At 25.7% G+C, this 16010-nt stretch overlaps 3 protein-coding genes across 3 annotated transcripts; 2 read left to right on the forward strand and 1 right to left on the reverse strand.

Annotated features, from left to right (window-relative positions):
• The first annotated feature begins 136 nt into the window (after nucleotides 1-136).
• Nucleotides 137-2792, forward strand: LOC112600600 (histone acetyltransferase Tip60). Its single transcript, XM_025347871.1, has 9 exons — nucleotides 137-172; nucleotides 240-297; nucleotides 370-438; nucleotides 514-782; nucleotides 843-992; nucleotides 1778-1861; nucleotides 1922-2246; nucleotides 2312-2474; nucleotides 2561-2792. The coding sequence occupies exons 1-9, from the start codon at nucleotides 137-139 to the stop codon at nucleotides 2775-2777; spliced, it is 1371 nt and encodes a 456-aa protein (XP_025203656.1). The 3' UTR covers nucleotides 2778-2792.
• A 30-nt stretch (nucleotides 2793-2822) lies between these two features.
• On the reverse strand, nucleotides 2823-4654 carry LOC112600599 (probable 26S proteasome non-ATPase regulatory subunit 3). Its single transcript, XM_025347870.1, has 2 exons — nucleotides 4532-4654; nucleotides 2823-4452 (listed from the first exon to the last, which is right to left on the reverse strand). Exon 2 carries the CDS (start codon nucleotides 4448-4450, stop codon nucleotides 2984-2986), a length of 1467 nt encoding a protein of 488 aa, XP_025203655.1. The 5' UTR covers nucleotides 4451-4452; nucleotides 4532-4654; the 3' UTR covers nucleotides 2823-2983.
• Nucleotides 4655-4852: 198 nt separating this feature from the next.
• Nucleotides 4853-8459, forward strand: LOC112600601 (acid phosphatase type 7). Its single transcript, XM_025347872.1, has 9 exons — nucleotides 4853-5202; nucleotides 5705-5899; nucleotides 5966-6174; nucleotides 6983-7080; nucleotides 7167-7344; nucleotides 7436-7578; nucleotides 7660-7831; nucleotides 7912-8049; nucleotides 8163-8459. Exons 1-9 carry the CDS (start codon nucleotides 5100-5102, stop codon nucleotides 8235-8237), a joined length of 1311 nt encoding a protein of 436 aa, XP_025203657.1. The 5' UTR covers nucleotides 4853-5099; the 3' UTR covers nucleotides 8238-8459.
• Nucleotides 8460-16010: the final 7551 nt, after the last annotated feature.

The raw sequence follows: 16010 nt of genomic DNA on the forward strand, positions 1-16010 counted from the left end.
TTTGCTATCATAACCGTTATCGTTTTGGCGTTACGGCATTTTTTTTATCCTAAAGTCAACAATAAATTCCGAAATAAACTCTTACTTGTTTCGATAATTTTACTAAACGGAAATTGTTTCAAAATTATATGTCATCATGAAAGAGGATCCCGATTTTCTATGCGATTCAGTTGTGAGTATATTATATTTAATTTCACAAAAACTTAGTTCTTACTTATATACCTAATTATTTTTTATAGAATTTGTTAACAGAAGGATGTCGTCTGTCCGTAAGAATGCATAGTAGCGACGACTGGCGTAAGTACATTAGTACTGGTGAAATTTAGTCATTTAAAATATTAAAAATGTTTCTTTTTATTTTTTATTTAGCACTAGCAGAAATAATAAGTATCAAAGATGTGGGAATGACACGGTATTATTATGTCCATTATATTGATTGTAAGTTAAATTTTATTTTAGATAATTAGGTAATATACTATTTAATCCTTTTAAACTGTGGATTTATTGTTATAGATAATAAGAGGTTAGATGAATGGGTAACAGAAGAACGATTAGATACACGTAAAGTTCAATATCCCAGAAAAGATGGTATGACTACTGGAACATCTGGTACTGGTGCTAGCACACCGAAGTTAAAAGTTGAAAACGTTTCTATACTGTCTCAGAGTCGACCAGCTTCTCCTTTGAGTTTACCACCTGTGACACAAAACAATGATGCTACCGTTTTATCTGCTGCTTTACAAAAGAAAATTAATAGAAAAAGAAAAATTGTTGATAATGAAGTGTGTTGAAATTTGTGTCTAGTTTAGTTTGAATTTTTAAATGATTCATGTATTGAACAGGACTCTCAAGATTTACCAACACCAACACCACGTCAGACAGGTTCAATGGTAATGCAACATGACGATGTTGTTACCCGAATGAAAAATGTAGAAATGATTGAACTTGGTTTAAATAGAATAAGTCCATGGTATTTTTCTCCATATCCTCAGGTAAAAAAAAAATTAGATGAAGTCACTTTGGTATTATAATAGGTTTTGAGTGTACCTCGTCATTGAGTAGGTCACAATAATAACTACTGAAAAATGTATGAAATTTGATTAACTATTGTTAAAAAAAACAATTCTAGATATAGAGCTCTATGTATCAGCCTTTATTTTTGATGACATTTCATAATTTATTTAATCATAATAATGGTAATTTTTTTTTCTGTTTGAAATATAATATGGTAGGTTACATTTTTGTCAAAAATACAACATTATATTACAATATTTTACCAATAAGGGAAACCTTGTAAAGAAGCTTGAATCAAATTTTCAAATTACTGGTATAAAATTTAAATATTTTAAGAATTTTTAACCATAAAACTATTTAAAAATGTTAATATTTGTAATTAAAAAATCAATTGTTGATATTTTTCAATTTAAATCATAAAAAAAAAACTAAAAATTTAGACAATTAAACTTAAGTCTATAAATTTCTAAGATATTTTTTAAACTATTATGTATAAAAAAATGCCATTATAAATTCTTAATCAAAATTTAAATTTAAATTCAGTTGACATCCATTTAAAAAAAAAAACTTAAGATTTTCTACTTTTGTCATCTAAATATCAACTAAATTAAATTTTTATTTGATTGCTTGTTATTTTTACTGTTTTCAAAGACTCAAATAAAAATATTGTAATACCTACATTTATAACTCTACTCAAGAATCTATGACAAATAATATATTATTACATTTTATAATATTTTATAAATTTATTTTATACTTACAGGAAATGGTGAACTTGGGATGCATATTTATTTGTGAATTTTGTTTAAAATTCAAAAAAAGTAGAACTTCACTTTATAGACACAGTGTAAGTATTGTTTATTTTTTCTTATAATTTTTGTTAACTGTTAGATTTTTTGTTTAACAGATTAAATGTAACCTGAGACATCCACCTGGTACAGAAATATATAGAAAAGAATCAATATCATTTTTTGAGATTGATGGCCGTAAAAATAAATCATATTCTCAAAATCTGTGTTTGTTAGCAAAACTGTTTTTGGATCACAAGACTTTATACTATGACACTGATCCATTTTTATTTTACGTAATGACCGAGTATGACTTAAAAGGATTTCATATCGTGGGTTACTTTTCCAAAGAAAAAGAATCTACAGAAGATTATAATGTTGCTTGCATTCTTACATTACCGCCTTATCAGAGAAAGGGTTACGGAAAATTATTAATTGAATTTAGTATGTTGATTTTTTTAATTAATTCAATTAAATGGCATGTACCTAATTAATTTGCTTTTACTTAGGTTATGAATTATCAAAATTTGAAGGTAAAACTGGTACACCTGAAAAGCCTTTATCAGATTTAGGTCTGTTGTCTTATCGTAGTTATTGGAGTCAAACTATTTTAGACATTCTATTGACTGTGAAACCAATGCCTGATAATGAAAAACCACAAATTACAATCAAGTAAATAATGCTTAAATACATTTCATCAGTACTCTATTATTTATTTAACCATTCTTGCTTATTATTATATTTTTATTTTTTTTTAGTGAAATTTGTGAACTAACTAGTATTAAAAAAGAAGATGTTGTTTCAACCTTACAGATACTCAATTTAATTAATTATTACAAAGGACAATACATCATATCTATAAATAAAGATATAATTACTTCACACATTGAATCGTTTCAAAAAAGAAAGATTCGAATAGATCCAAAATGTTTACATTGGAATCCTAAAGACTGGTCTAAACGCGCCAAATGGTGAACAGATATATGTATATTTAGTGTAACTTTTATTGAATCATACATATTGAAATAAATATACTTTTAATTTGTATATAAATTATGATTTATAAGAGACCTTAATGTTAGAATTACTTCATATATTTTAATATGTATATAGATATAGATTAAAAAAAAAAGATAATAAAATCAATCATCAAAGCAAATATTATTGTTCTAAATTTTAATTCAAGGGAATCCATCATCGTCTTCTTCTGCCATCTCTTTGGCTAGTTCCAAATCTTGTTGTTCACGCTCGCGACGTTCCTCGGCAGATTCCAAATCCTTGCCATATGATTTAGGAGGATAACGCATAGCCTTAACACTTTCGTTGTGTAAATTCAAACAGAAAGATATACGTTGATGGAAAGCCATCTGTGGTTCGAGTGTACAGTATATATCAACGGGTTCTTTACTCTGCACATACCCATGTTCAGGATCAATGGTTGCTTGTATAACACCATCTCTAATAGCTTTAGAAATAATAAATTCAGCATCTTTGGGAGAATCTAACCCGAGTTTTTCAGCAATGTAGTCAACTGAAATGCGTGAATAAGACGCACCAATAGCTCTAATGGCAGTTTTAATAACGTTATGACGTAAACGTACAATCAGCATATAAGTGTGGTCACTAAGAAAATTTTTCTTAAAGTTCTCTAATGTTTCACTAAACATTGTCAAATCTCCTAAACGGACTGACTGGGTAAGTCTGAAGTATGGTAACAATGCTTTACGTAAACTTGCTTGACGGAATATATGCCTTTCGGGAATATCTCCCAATAATAATTCCACTGTGACAGCTAACTTCTGTACTGTTTGTCTGAAGCCAATTGCTGAATTTTGTGGCGCTTTGCGCAAAGCCTGAACTAAATTTTTGTGTGCTACAGAATATTCAAGACGGGCAGCCTTAATACGACCTTGGTAGTATAAAAACCGAGCACATTCATTATTACTTGCTTGTTCTGGAAATACTGATTTTTGAACTAACTTATCAGCTTGATCGTACAGATTGTAATGTAAATAGTTACGCAACAAGCAGTTAATGAGCACAGCTTGCCCTTCATAATCTTTTTTAAGTGTGGCTGTTCTCAGACGACTGTAAAGGAATCCTTTAATTTTATGTAATTGATCTGTTAATTCATAACATCTCATATGATAGAAATATGCTTTAGCAGTAATCAAATCCAGTGTGCGTCTATTTTTATCAGTTAATTTCACCATCAGTAAATCGGAGAATTCCACTGCCTTTTTATAATCTACTTTATCAATGAGTTGCACTAATACTAACAAACGGATATAGCCATCAATTTCAGGTAGTAGAGCTCCTGTTGAGTTTTTACCAGTGCGCATCTTGATTGCTTCTGGAATGTCAGCCGGTGTAGTAACATATGATAATAATAGTTCTTTGTCAGAGGCAGAGTGTGTGTAAAAACCATTAATCACAGACCATAACACCACCGCATTGAGCTTGCGTCGCGTTACAGACCAGGATCGTAAAACGCGCAACATGAAACGTGCTTCTTTTGTTTGAACAGCTTTTTCAATCTGTCGGATGTTGTCCCTTATTTCTTGGATCACCGCTGCATCTTTTTTTTCTTGAGAATCTGACACATCTGTCATCTCGACATCAGGAATAGGTTCAACTGTGGCGGCCATGGCTGAAACACAATAAACAAATATAAAAGAAATATAAAAATATAAGTCTACTTTAAATTCATAAATTATTTGAATGTATACCTGTGAAAAATTAACGATTTCAAAATTTGAGAACAGAATTAACTTTTTAGACTAGATTTGAACGGTTAAAGAAAAACTTAGTGTATTGAGAATTCCAATTCCTATTCCTAATAAATAATGATTATGATCGTGAGAAATCAAAAATAATTGTATGAAGATAGGTACGTTCAAGTTAACGTTTATTAATTTGATAATTTTAATGGTTCTAACTTCATATATGTGGCCTTGAAATCGTTTCATTTTTTTCATCGCTTATCAAACAAAAGGTATTATCTATTGTCAATTATTAATAAGTAATAAATACCAATCATAAAAACAATATTGCTATTGAGTAATAATAACTTTTTTTAGGAAGTATAGCACTTAAATCGTATTTGCTGTTCAGCAGTTATATAATTATTACGCTACTAAATGTGGAATAAAAGCGGATAGTTTTGTTTAAAAAATAAATTAAAATGTAATTTATTAGTTATAATGATTAGTAACTCTACAATAATTTTAAATCTTTTCAACTAATTATATATTGATTTTCGTGTGATTTTATTCGAAAAGTAACTTATTAACCAAAATGAAGATTTGTCAACGTTTAGTTATCCTAACAATTTTCGGATTTTGCGCAGCAGATCCTCTTGTGAGATATCAACCAGAACAAATCCATTTATCATTGGGTGGTGAGTTGAAAATTGTTTTTACTATGAATTGGACTGATTCAATACATTGTGAAATTTAAATATGTATAATATAAATCTATTAGATTTTAAAACAATTATACAAATTTCAAAATTTTACATTTGTAGTATATGTAGTTTTGTCAACTGTATTAACTTGAATAAATAATTAATTACTTTTTCCTACGGTTACTAAATTAAAAACTTTATAATTGTTTTGAAAAGCATGTTTTTAGAGTAATTATATGGTAGAAAAAAAATTTACTAAAATCGTTTATATATAATATTACGTATAAATTTTAAATTGTTTGAATAAGAATGATTAATTGGAATAGTATTACTCAAATTGTATTTTGATATTTATATATACATTTTTTGTATTCAACCTTATTATTTAAAATTTAAAATTGTTTATGTTATATTGATAAATAATATTTAATAATTTCACATAAAAACAAAATGATTTTTTAAGCTATTATTTGTATACTTTGACTTTGTTTATTAGAATCTGAAACTGAATTAGTGGTTACATGGACGACATGGAACAATACAGAAGAATCTGTTGTAAAATATGGAATTAACGGACCAATTCTTAAAGCTATAGGTTCTTCTACATTGTTTGTAGATGGTGGTGAACTTCACCGTACTCAATATATACATCGTGTTAAGCTTACAGATTTACAACCATCTAATAAATATGGTAATTATATGTGAAAAACAAATATTTTCTCGTAGTAATTGCTTACGCAATTGTGTATTAATATAGTGTACTACTGTGGAAGTAATCAGGGCTGGTCTACCCAGTTTTGGTTTAAAACTGTTCCTAGTGATACCAATTGGTCACCTAGCTTAGCTTTTTTCGGTGATTTGGGTAATGTAAATGCGCAATCTCTTCCTAGATTACAGGAGGAAACTGAACGAGGACTCTATGATATGATACTTCATATCGGTGATTTTGCATACGATATGGATAGTGTAAGTATTACTAATCGAAGAAATTGAAAATACTATTCTACAGTATTTTATTATTTCAATCAAATTAAAACATTTATATATTTTTATATTGGTTGTCATTTAACCTTATAAATATTATATTGACTCATGTCATATTTCTCATGGCTTTTTTTAAATTTATGTATAATAATAAATATCTAGACTTAATCTTTTATTACTTCTCAACTTTAATTCTTTTAGTTATATTTCAATGTATATTTTAAATTGGTAGGTATATCAACAATTTGTTTTTTCTCTAAATCGTTTATTTATTACTTTTTTTTTATCAAGAATAAAGGCTTCAACAATTATATTATTAGCCAACAATTAAATTTACATTGATATGATAATTATTGCTTAACTATGTACAAATGGTATTACAATATAAAGTATATGATACGTACATTCTTAACAATTTTTTATTTACACAGTATTTTATTTAATTTTTTAAATGGTGGTAATGATACATTGATACTTAAACTTGTTTTTATAATTGCATATTTACACATTTAAAAATACTCACATTAATACTTAAATTAATTGCTATTTAAAATTCCTTTTTTGTAATCTTTTTTTATTTATTACTTGAATATTTTCTTTTTGAATTGTTGCCCTGACTAAGTAGAGTATTTAGCATCAAACTTTTTTTTTCAATTAATAAATAAATTATTAATCTATTTTAGATAATTAAAAGTTTTTATTTTTATTATTTAGTTAATGAATTTCTGTAAAATCTTTTAATAATAATTTATAATTATTATATTTATTCTATTATTTCTATTATTAACAGGAAAATGCTAAAGTTGGAGATGAATTTATGCGTCAATTGGAACCTATAGCTTCATATGTACCCTACATGACTTGCCCGGGCAATCATGAGCAAAAATAGTTAGTTTAAAACAAAACAATAAAAATATTTTAAAATCTTTTAATGAATATTAAATATTAATATATATTAATTTATTATTTTGTAGCAATTTCAGCAATTACAAAGCTCGTTTCAGTATGCCTGGTGGCTATGAGAACATGATGTATAGTTTTAATTTAGGACCAGCTCATTTCATTAGTATTTCTACAGAGTTTTACTATTTCCTTTACTATGGAATTAAACCAGTTGTTTTGCAATATGAGTGGCTTGTTAATGATCTAAAAGTAAATTTACATTATATTATATTACTAATATATTCTTAATTATTATATTTATTTAAAAATTCAATATGTTATCATATATTTTACTATTTAGGAAGCAAATAAACCTGAAAACCGGAAACTGAGACCATGGATAATTGTTTATGGTCATAGACCAATGTATTGTTCAGATGACGATAAAGATGATTGTACATATCATGAAACAATTACTAGAGTTGGTCTCCCATTACTTCATTGGTAAGTTCATTACTACTTTATGTTAAATAAAGAAGAATATAATTTATCAATAAAATAATAAAACATTATTTTTTTGCTTAGGTTTGGGTTAGAAAAACTATTTTATGACAATGGAGTTGACTTGTGTCTTTGGGGTCATGAACATACGTATGAAAGAATGTGGCCCGTGTACGATCATACTGTTTATAATGGCTCTTATTTAGAACCATATACAAATCCAGGAGCACCAGTTCACATTACATCTGGTTCTGCTGTCAGTTACTATTTTTTTTATCCCATTGTTACAGTAATAATATTACATTAATGTTTTATAAATAATATTTATTGTTTTAGGGTTGCCAAGAAAGAACTGACAATTTTATTCCAAACCCTCCAGATTGGTCAGCAATTAGAAATAGTGATTATGGTTATGGTCGTTTAAAGATTTATAATGGTACACATTTATATGTTGAACAAGTTTCTGATGATAAGGTATGAATTCAATGATATTTATAAATATTGTATTTATAATTTATGTTTATATTAATGTACAATGTACTTAAAATGTAATGCAATAATTGTTTAATGAAATAATTTTTGCTTAGGATGGCGAGGTTATAGATCATATTTGGCTCATCAAGGATCATCATAAGCCTTATGGAAAATTAACTTCAGTATAATAATTATTAACTAAATTAAAATTTTCTGAAATTGTATCTACATAATATTATAGTATAAGTTTTCAAAATGTTATGATCTTGCTGTAGCATATTTGAGGGGGTGATGTGTGGCAATCGTTTCCCCTAAATTAATTCTCTTGTACTTCACTGTAATTTTGAATTAGATATTCATTTTTCATGATTAAGTATACATTTATGTTAAATATATATGACTTATTTAAAAACAATTTTCATAAAAATGAATAACCTTGAATATAATTATTATATTATATTAACTATTTATTATTAATTAATTGTAACAATAATAAAAATATTATCACTTTATGATACAGTAGTCACCACTTATTGGATTCACTTTGAAACTAATGTATTTAAGTCCATATACTCAAAAACCAATAAGTGGTGACTAATATATTACACTTATATATATATTTTCTTTTCAATTTATAATTTGTTTTTAACTGTTTTGCCATACCAGAATACATAGACTGGATATTTTAAGATTGTTAATTCATTAATCGTTGTTTATATATATATATATACATAAAAGTCATTATTATTATTATTTTACTAAAATAAAATTAATCAAATATTGCATATTATCATCTAAGGTTAGTCAAGGATTTTATTGCAAGTAGTTTTAATAACATATGTAAAATTTATTAAGTATACTAAGAGTTTTTTAGAACATCAAACTTTGGTTGTAGTTGCTTGTTTCAGTGAAAACTAATTTTGTATATTGCATGATTGTTTTTATTTGGAATGCAACAAAATAATTAAAATTTATGGAGTTTTATTTAATACGTTTTTGTTTAAGATGTTTAATGTGTTTGGTTAATTCTGTTGAGTATTATGATGTATCTCTTGTGTCAGTTTAGTCCTTGAATGCCTTCTATTAAAATTGGAATTTGGAATTATTTTTTATATGTTATAGATAATATTATGTATATTATATATGAATTTTGTTTTATAATTTAATACTCTATAGTCATATAGAATATATACATATATCTTAAGTAACTAATTAATTTAAACGGTTTAAAGCTAAACTTTATTGTTGATGCATTAAAAATAAATACCAATATTAAACTATTACTTCAACAAATTGCCTGAAAAAAATCTATTATTTAATGATAACCTGGATACAAATTTAATTCATGTTATACTGAATCAAATAATATTATTTTTATTTTGCATATTTTGGGATTTTAAAAATAAAAATGCATATTTCAGAACATTTTTTTTAAAAAAACAATTTAATTATCGAACTATACAATTAATTTCACAATTTGTATTTATAAATTGTATAGGTGGTAATTACAGTCTACAACCTACCAAGCATTGATGTAAAATATAAATATTTATTATCGACTTATCGTGTTTGTTCAGAATTATGGGTACTTAATTGGACAAGGTCTAAGATAACATCAGTTGATGTAGAATGGAGCTTTTCATATTACAAAAATGTACTTAATGATATAAGACGCAGTTACAAATTTGAACAAATTAAAAAAAACCATAGTAGGTAACACAGTATAACGCTAAAAATACCATAATGGTAATACCTAATTAATAAATAATAATGTAAATTAAAATAAATAAAACGCTATGTAAATTTAAAACATGTATTTAAAATTATATTAAAAAAAAAAAATAACTACTAGGTAATAAAAATTAAATATTTATATTTTATGAATTTAAATAACATTTTTTTGTGCATATTTTGACATTTTTATTGGTTCAAAATACATATTTTATAATATTTAGCGCATATTTTGATTGCATATTTCGTAATTTTTTAGTGCATAAATGCATGCATATTACAGTAGTTTTAAGTGTATAAACATCCGAGCCCTAGTTATACTGTGTAAGTACGCACCTGTATCTCAATTCGTGGTACCTACGTGGATATGGTTATTGGTTAGATTTATTATTCATTAGGTATACTTAGAGTACCTAGGACCTAGGTACATGTCCAATGGCAAAAATGCACAATAAGCACATGACGTGTATTGATATGTTTATAATATCATTAATACCTAAAATAACCTAATGTGTTAAGTCAATAAGATGATAAGTTTATGGTATAGTATAATCAAATATAGATACGGAGTCCATTTTATTTTAGCTTTTACCATTGATTATAGAATAGTCTATTCTATAGTCAATGCTTTTATTAATCGTAATCTTTGTGAAAATCAATTATACACAATGAAGTCATGAAATCGTCCAAGGTTTGATGACGACAATGAGCGATGTTAGTCAATCGAATGAAGAAGGCGGAAGTCGGAAACGCGTACCTGTATGCTACGAAAAAATGAGTAGGTATTGGCAGAGGCGGTAATTACATACATTGTTTCGATATTATGAATTAATATGAATTGTACATATTATATATAAAAGTTAATTTCTAATAAGTTGTAGGTACGTTCTAAGGTATTACAGCAAAGTGCTGTTACTTATTTTGTGTAAACTTAATATTATTATCGTGTTTACTTATAGTCAAATATCAATATTAAGTTGTGTTAGTTTTGTATGCCTATATATTGCCTATACCCAATCGCCTTAAACAAAGCATATTACATTTTATAATAGTAAATATTAAATAATAATATTGATATGAATTTATTATTATTTTACGTTTTGCATATAATTATTATTACATTACAATTCTAAAACTTTGAACATCAAAAATTGAGACAAAAAAAAAGAAATCAATGTTAAGTATCAGAATTCCAAGCAAATTCTTGTAAATAAATTGAAGTACATAATAGAAATTTTTAAATTCAATATAACAATACCAACAACAAAATTATTAAATAAGTAAATGATTAATCGGTTAAATAATTAAAATTGGCCAATTGCATAATGCATCTACTATACCTAGCATACAGATTTTAAATAAATAACATTTTTGTTTATGGTAAAAAAAATTTAACTGTTGATAGTGTACTAGTATTACAATATTTGTTGGAAGAACGGATTTCTTCTAATAAGTAATAAGTTATTACTATTATAATATTATACTATTGTCTATTGCTAATAAAGTAACAACTACATGGATTTCTTAATCAATAATCATAAAACACTGTTCAATATACATATTAGATATATTGTAATGTTTATGAAAAAAAGTATTTTCACTATCAATATTGCTATACTGTTTTCATTTTCAGTTTATTCTTTTCTTCAATCCATAAATTGTTTATAATATGTGAGGTTTTCTCACATGTTTTCTATGTACTACGTTTCAATTTCAACTAGGTATTGAACTCTACTATTATTTTGAAATTTATAAGATTAAATCATCAATATATTTTAATAATTTAAAAATAAACGCCCATATTTTTAATAACATTTTAAAAGATTGATTTTTTTCTATTTCGTCTTACATACTAGTATTACAAAATTGTGTGAACCTAATCGTCGATGGATATTATTATTTATAAACTTTAGACGATTATATGTTATTTATGGTTAAATAATTGAGTTAATTTATTTCGTTTGGTGTCTTCGATAAATATAAATTAATTTGTGCATCAAGTTTTGTTTGAAATTTGGTAAAAATGCTACAGAAATATAGTTAATGATTAAAACTGCTTTTGGGGACGATTCATTATGTTTTTTAAAGACTTGATTGGCTTAAATATTTTATGGATGATGGCTTGTGAACTGAATATGATGCATCTTTAAATAATGTGTACTTACCTAACTTAATTTTAGAATTTGTTAATAATAAAATCACTGTACTATTTGGAAAAACATCAAATACTGTTTTTAATTATAATTAATAATAATATAAAATTATCATACTTAAACTAAAGGTCACATTTGGTTCTGTAAAATAATCACGTTGGTAGCGGTTGTCCGGCTCGATTGGATACATAGTCTATAAATTATTTTAGCGTAAGTTATAGCACAATTTATCGTTACTTGTAGTTAGTGAATGAGTATAATATACTATATAGTCAGTGACAATATTGTTAATTTTTGTGTAATAGTATTTGATAAATAATAATACCGGCTACGAGTAAGAAGTTGTTTTTGTTCACTATTTATTTATTAAGTAAGTACGTCTAGTTTGTTGACCAATATTCATAAAAACTACCAATTATCTCCGGACTAACAATTTTTTTTAGATTTGATAAAAATAATATTTATACGTGGTTAGACACGTTAGCACGGACTTGGGTGCATGGCGCTTATTGCTAATATTTATATTTTAAACATATCTATTACCTACATCGTGACATTATCCTAAAATAACGTTAATATTTTAATAATAACGTCATAAATATTATACAAATGTTAATATGTTACATAATTGAGCACAATATTACTGAGCAAAATCAAGTCGTATCATTCGTATTTTAAATAGGTAAATAAAATATGGTTTGAGCTGTTTGAACTGTTATATAGGATAAAATTATTCATTAAAAATAATATTAATATCATGCAATTAATATAAATATATTATAGTATAATTGGTGATTTTGCAAATATTTACAAAAATATAAATATATTATTTATATAGAATCTAATTATTAGTTATCTACGGAATTTTAACTTATTCTTATACTGATAAATAATTTCAACAGATTCTTGTAAAAAAAATTATCAAAATACTACAATTTAACAAGGCATGTTCGTTTTTTCTTGTAATGTAATCTCGTTTATGATCGTTGAAATGGTTTGATTTTATTTTTTCATACAACGTTTAATAAACATCATTAAATGATCATCGAGCTACATAACTAGAAATTGATTAATATTTTCCCCAAGATAAGTTATCCAGCTTCGACAGCGTCAGTTGACTCGGTTGTCGTTTGCGCATCGCTATTGTTAATTTTGACATTTTTTTGTAAGACAGTTGCGTATGGTTTGATTTTGGGTTATACATAATTTGCGCATCAGCCATTTAAAAGGTCTTATATCATTTGTGCATCAATATTATTTAACAATAAAACTAAAAAAAAGTGTATACCCAAAAATGCTAATTCTAACTTTGATCTTAAAATTTGTACATCTCCAAATTTACTCTCGTAACATCCAATTTTAAAATATTGTACAGATATTTCTGTTTTAAAATATATAATAGGTAATATTCTGATAAATAATATTGTATAGGTAACAGTTAGCAATAATACAACTAAGATATACGGTTGACTAATCGATTTTTATCGTATAAGTATATCAAAGAAGAAATTAGATTACTGGATAATAAAAGGCGTGAGATACTGTCGAGACGTACGGCTTTACGAGACATACGAGATGTGAATATTATATGATTATACTGTAATTTTAACTTTTGAGTTTTGAGTACATATAAGTACATGCTAATTTGAAATGAGTCAATTCAAATTTGCTAATTCAAATTGTGGAAAAGCTGGAATAATTTTCCAAAAGTAGTTTTATACGGAAAGAAAAAACACTGAAAACTTGTGAAATCATATGTTTACCTTTTTGTCCGAAATTTTATTATTTTCAATAATAAAAATAATAATAATAATTTTACTCGAAATAATGTATATTTTGTATTTTAACTATGACTGTAATGTGCTAACAAAAGTGTTAATTTCAATATGTGCATTATTTATATTATGATTATGATTACAATTCAATTTATTTTCAATTATTTGTATCTATTTATTACAAATGATTTATGAAAATCATTAAATTATATAAGTATAGTGTATACTAAGCATATTAAAGTTCCTAAAGTGAAATACTTGGGCACATAGTAATTATTAAGTATATCATATATACGCAGATTGTAGACACTTGCTACTCGTGCTTGATAAAATATTTATTTATATTACATAATGAAGTTAGCTACCTACTATTGAGGTTTTATTATAAAAAACTTATGCATATTTTATTATTATATGTATGAGTATATTATAAGTTATACATAACTTTTAAATAAATGTAAGTTCAGTCACCTGTATATAACATTATAAGAATGCTACTAATTTGAATTATTGAATTTTATATTGTATTGTCGTGTGTAATTTGATACACTTTTAATATTATAATTACTTTTTTATTACAATAATTTAATGTATATCACTTATAAAAATTAAATAATCTTAAAGTTAAATATTATTTGATGATACGATTATTATCTATTACTAGTTGGTGTAACAATAATTAAACGCCAGATGTTCGGGAATTCAAATTCAAGAAGAAATGTATTTAATAGATGAAGCGTTAAATTGATTATTACGCCATATGTTTATTATACTATATCATACTATTTTACACGAATTCACAATTTTTTCATTATTATAACGTTATGTTATAAACGTGTAACGTACTTTAAAGTTCAATTTATATTCATATTTGGGGCAAGTGATTATACTCCCTGTGTATTGTGTATATGTAGTGTAAATATACTAGTATATTTAATCTATACCTGGTACCCACTACGTAAGTAGCACTAAAGTAGTCAGCAGGTAAAAAGCTACTAAAATAATATAATGTAGGTGATCATTTATGTGTGAGTCATTTTATTTATCAATCTTTGTGAATAAAAATTAATCAGCATGTACAATTGGTGTTAAATATTCTAAATAAAATAAATACATTTTTGTATATTAGGCATAGATTTTGTAATATTTTTTTATGTGTTTTGATACTTACCAGCATATTTAGTATCTGTTATAGCCTATGGGTACTCTTCCTTTGTACAAAATCATCAGACTAAGCAATTTATTTGATATAAATTATAAATACATGGTCAATTTAACGTTGTAGGTTTTTTATACTTGAAAATCTAACTACTTAGGATGCAAATAATACATGACTCATTTCGTTAATGAAATTATAAGACAAAGATCATAAAATACTTACACTATTTTGTCATAAAAGCAGTAATTACTATTGTATTTTATTTCAATAATTTAATTGATTATAATATTGCATAGGTACTTTCTATTATATTTATGTATTTTTTATTTTTAAAATGTTTAAACTGTTCAGGGATTTTTAATTTATGTATAATATACATTTTAAAATTTTTTCAATATGTTTTAGGCATATTTTATGATAGGTGTTCGAGTTTTAAAGTTATACAAATTTAAATTTAAGCGCTCATGATAGTCGATGTGTTGTGATTGTTTTAAACTTGTGCCTGTACGTATTACTTAAGTATAATAGTATAACAGTTTTTGATAATACATTTTTAGTATTTTAACCGACTACATAATATGCTTTACTTTTAGATTTTATTTCACGTCACGCGTCACTATATTGAGCGCCGAAGTGAGCCGAACCGAGACACGTTGGACAACACCCGGTCATTGCAGTGTTCTGAGTGGTATTTTTTTTTACTTTCAAACATTGGTTGTATTGCTAAATGCTTATTACTTTATTAGTTTCCACTTCCTGATTTTACTGCTATTACTGTCAACTTCAAACTCATATTGGTGGCGCTATGGTGCGTATATTATATTTTTTTTCCCCACAATTTCACGTTAGTATACCGTTTAATAAGTACTGAAATCAGAAAGCCAGTTGTTTCATGTAATATATTTTTTTTAGAATACTCATAGTTATATTATGTCTTAATAACTTATACATATAATTTACTGTTATTAGAAGCGTTAAAATACGATACAAAGATTAAAAGTTTAGATTTTTCACGTTAGCGTATAATAAAGCACCACTCAATAGAAATAATTCATTAGGTTTTTTTTTAGTGACTTCTTATGGTAGTATTGAATGATTCTTATTTTAAACAAAGTACAACATTAGTTATACATTTATAAAAAA

This window comes from Melanaphis sacchari, unplaced genomic scaffold, assembly GCF_002803265.2.
Source record: "Melanaphis sacchari strain LSU unplaced genomic scaffold, SCAv2.0 Contig65_pilon_pilon, whole genome shotgun sequence".
Taxonomy (NCBI): domain Eukaryota; kingdom Metazoa; phylum Arthropoda; class Insecta; order Hemiptera; family Aphididae; genus Melanaphis; species Melanaphis sacchari.

What these genes read in the sequence shown, in the direction of transcription:
- LOC112600599 (XM_025347870.1), bottom strand. Translation starts at nt 4,450, where the DNA reads ATGGCCGCCACAGTTGAACCTATTCCTGATGTCGAGATGACAGATGTG.
- LOC112600601 (XM_025347872.1), top strand. Translation starts at nt 5,100, where the DNA reads ATGAAGATTTGTCAACGTTTAGTTATCCTAACAATTTTCGGATTTTGC. An exon ending in ACAACCATCTAATAAATATG is followed by an intron (nt 5,900 to 5,965) that starts GTAATTATATGT and finishes GTATTAATATAG; the next exon opens with TGTACTACTGTGGAAGTAAT. An exon ending in GGCTTGTTAATGATCTAAAA is followed by an intron (nt 7,345 to 7,435) that starts GTAAATTTACAT and finishes TTTACTATTTAG; the next exon opens with GAAGCAAATAAACCTGAAAA.
- LOC112600600 (XM_025347871.1), top strand. Translation starts at nt 137, where the DNA reads ATGAAAGAGGATCCCGATTTTCTATGCGATTCAGTT. An exon ending in GCATAGTAGCGACGACTGGC is followed by an intron (nt 298 to 369) that starts GTAAGTACATTA and finishes TTTTTTATTTAG; the next exon opens with CACTAGCAGAAATAATAAGT. An exon ending in GAAAAATTGTTGATAATGAA is followed by an intron (nt 783 to 842) that starts GTGTGTTGAAAT and finishes TGTATTGAACAG; the next exon opens with GACTCTCAAGATTTACCAAC.